This window comes from Penaeus monodon, chromosome 31 (assembly GCF_015228065.2).
Source record: "Penaeus monodon isolate SGIC_2016 chromosome 31, NSTDA_Pmon_1, whole genome shotgun sequence".
Lineage (NCBI taxonomy): Eukaryota > Metazoa > Arthropoda > Malacostraca > Decapoda > Penaeidae > Penaeus > Penaeus monodon.
Genome location: NC_051416.1, coordinates 24,515,427 through 24,515,814, shown reverse-complemented (window position 1 = coordinate 24,515,814; position 388 = coordinate 24,515,427). Strand labels below are relative to the sequence as shown.

General features: G+C 47.4%; 1 protein-coding gene across 1 annotated transcript in view; it reads right to left on the bottom strand.

Moving 5' to 3' along the window:
- Positions 1-156: 156 nt before the first annotated feature.
- Positions 157-388, bottom strand: part of LOC119593127 — a gene marked incomplete at both ends in the record, with an annotated part of 6,978 nt that continues 6,746 nt past the window's right edge. The window contains 1 exon segment of the mRNA XM_037942092.1: positions 157-312. Coding sequence (XP_037798020.1) covers positions 157-312 — 156 coding nt within the window.

Below are 388 nucleotides of genomic sequence, written 5' to 3'. Positions count from 1 at the left end.
CATAAAATACCACGTGCTATTCCAAGATGCAAAGAGAGCAAGAATATATAAGTATCACAACTCTGGCTTATCAAGAGGAAAACAAATGCAAAATTCCAACGCGTGCATGAGTCAGATATCCATGAGGAACCGAAGATGAGGAACAGAACTCCCTACCTTTTCCGAGAGGATGTTATTATTATTGTTCTGAATCTCTCTCATACTGTCCCACGCCTCAGCCTTGGCCTTGGTCATTATATCAGACACAAAACGGCGGACCATCTCCATCAGTCTCTCGTCTGACCTGGCCTCATCCACGTGACCCGGTGGCACCTGCAGGGTAAGGTCAACCTCAGGTGTTAGAATGGCGGGGGAGAGGCGGAAGGTCGCTTTGGGTATGAGATTGATG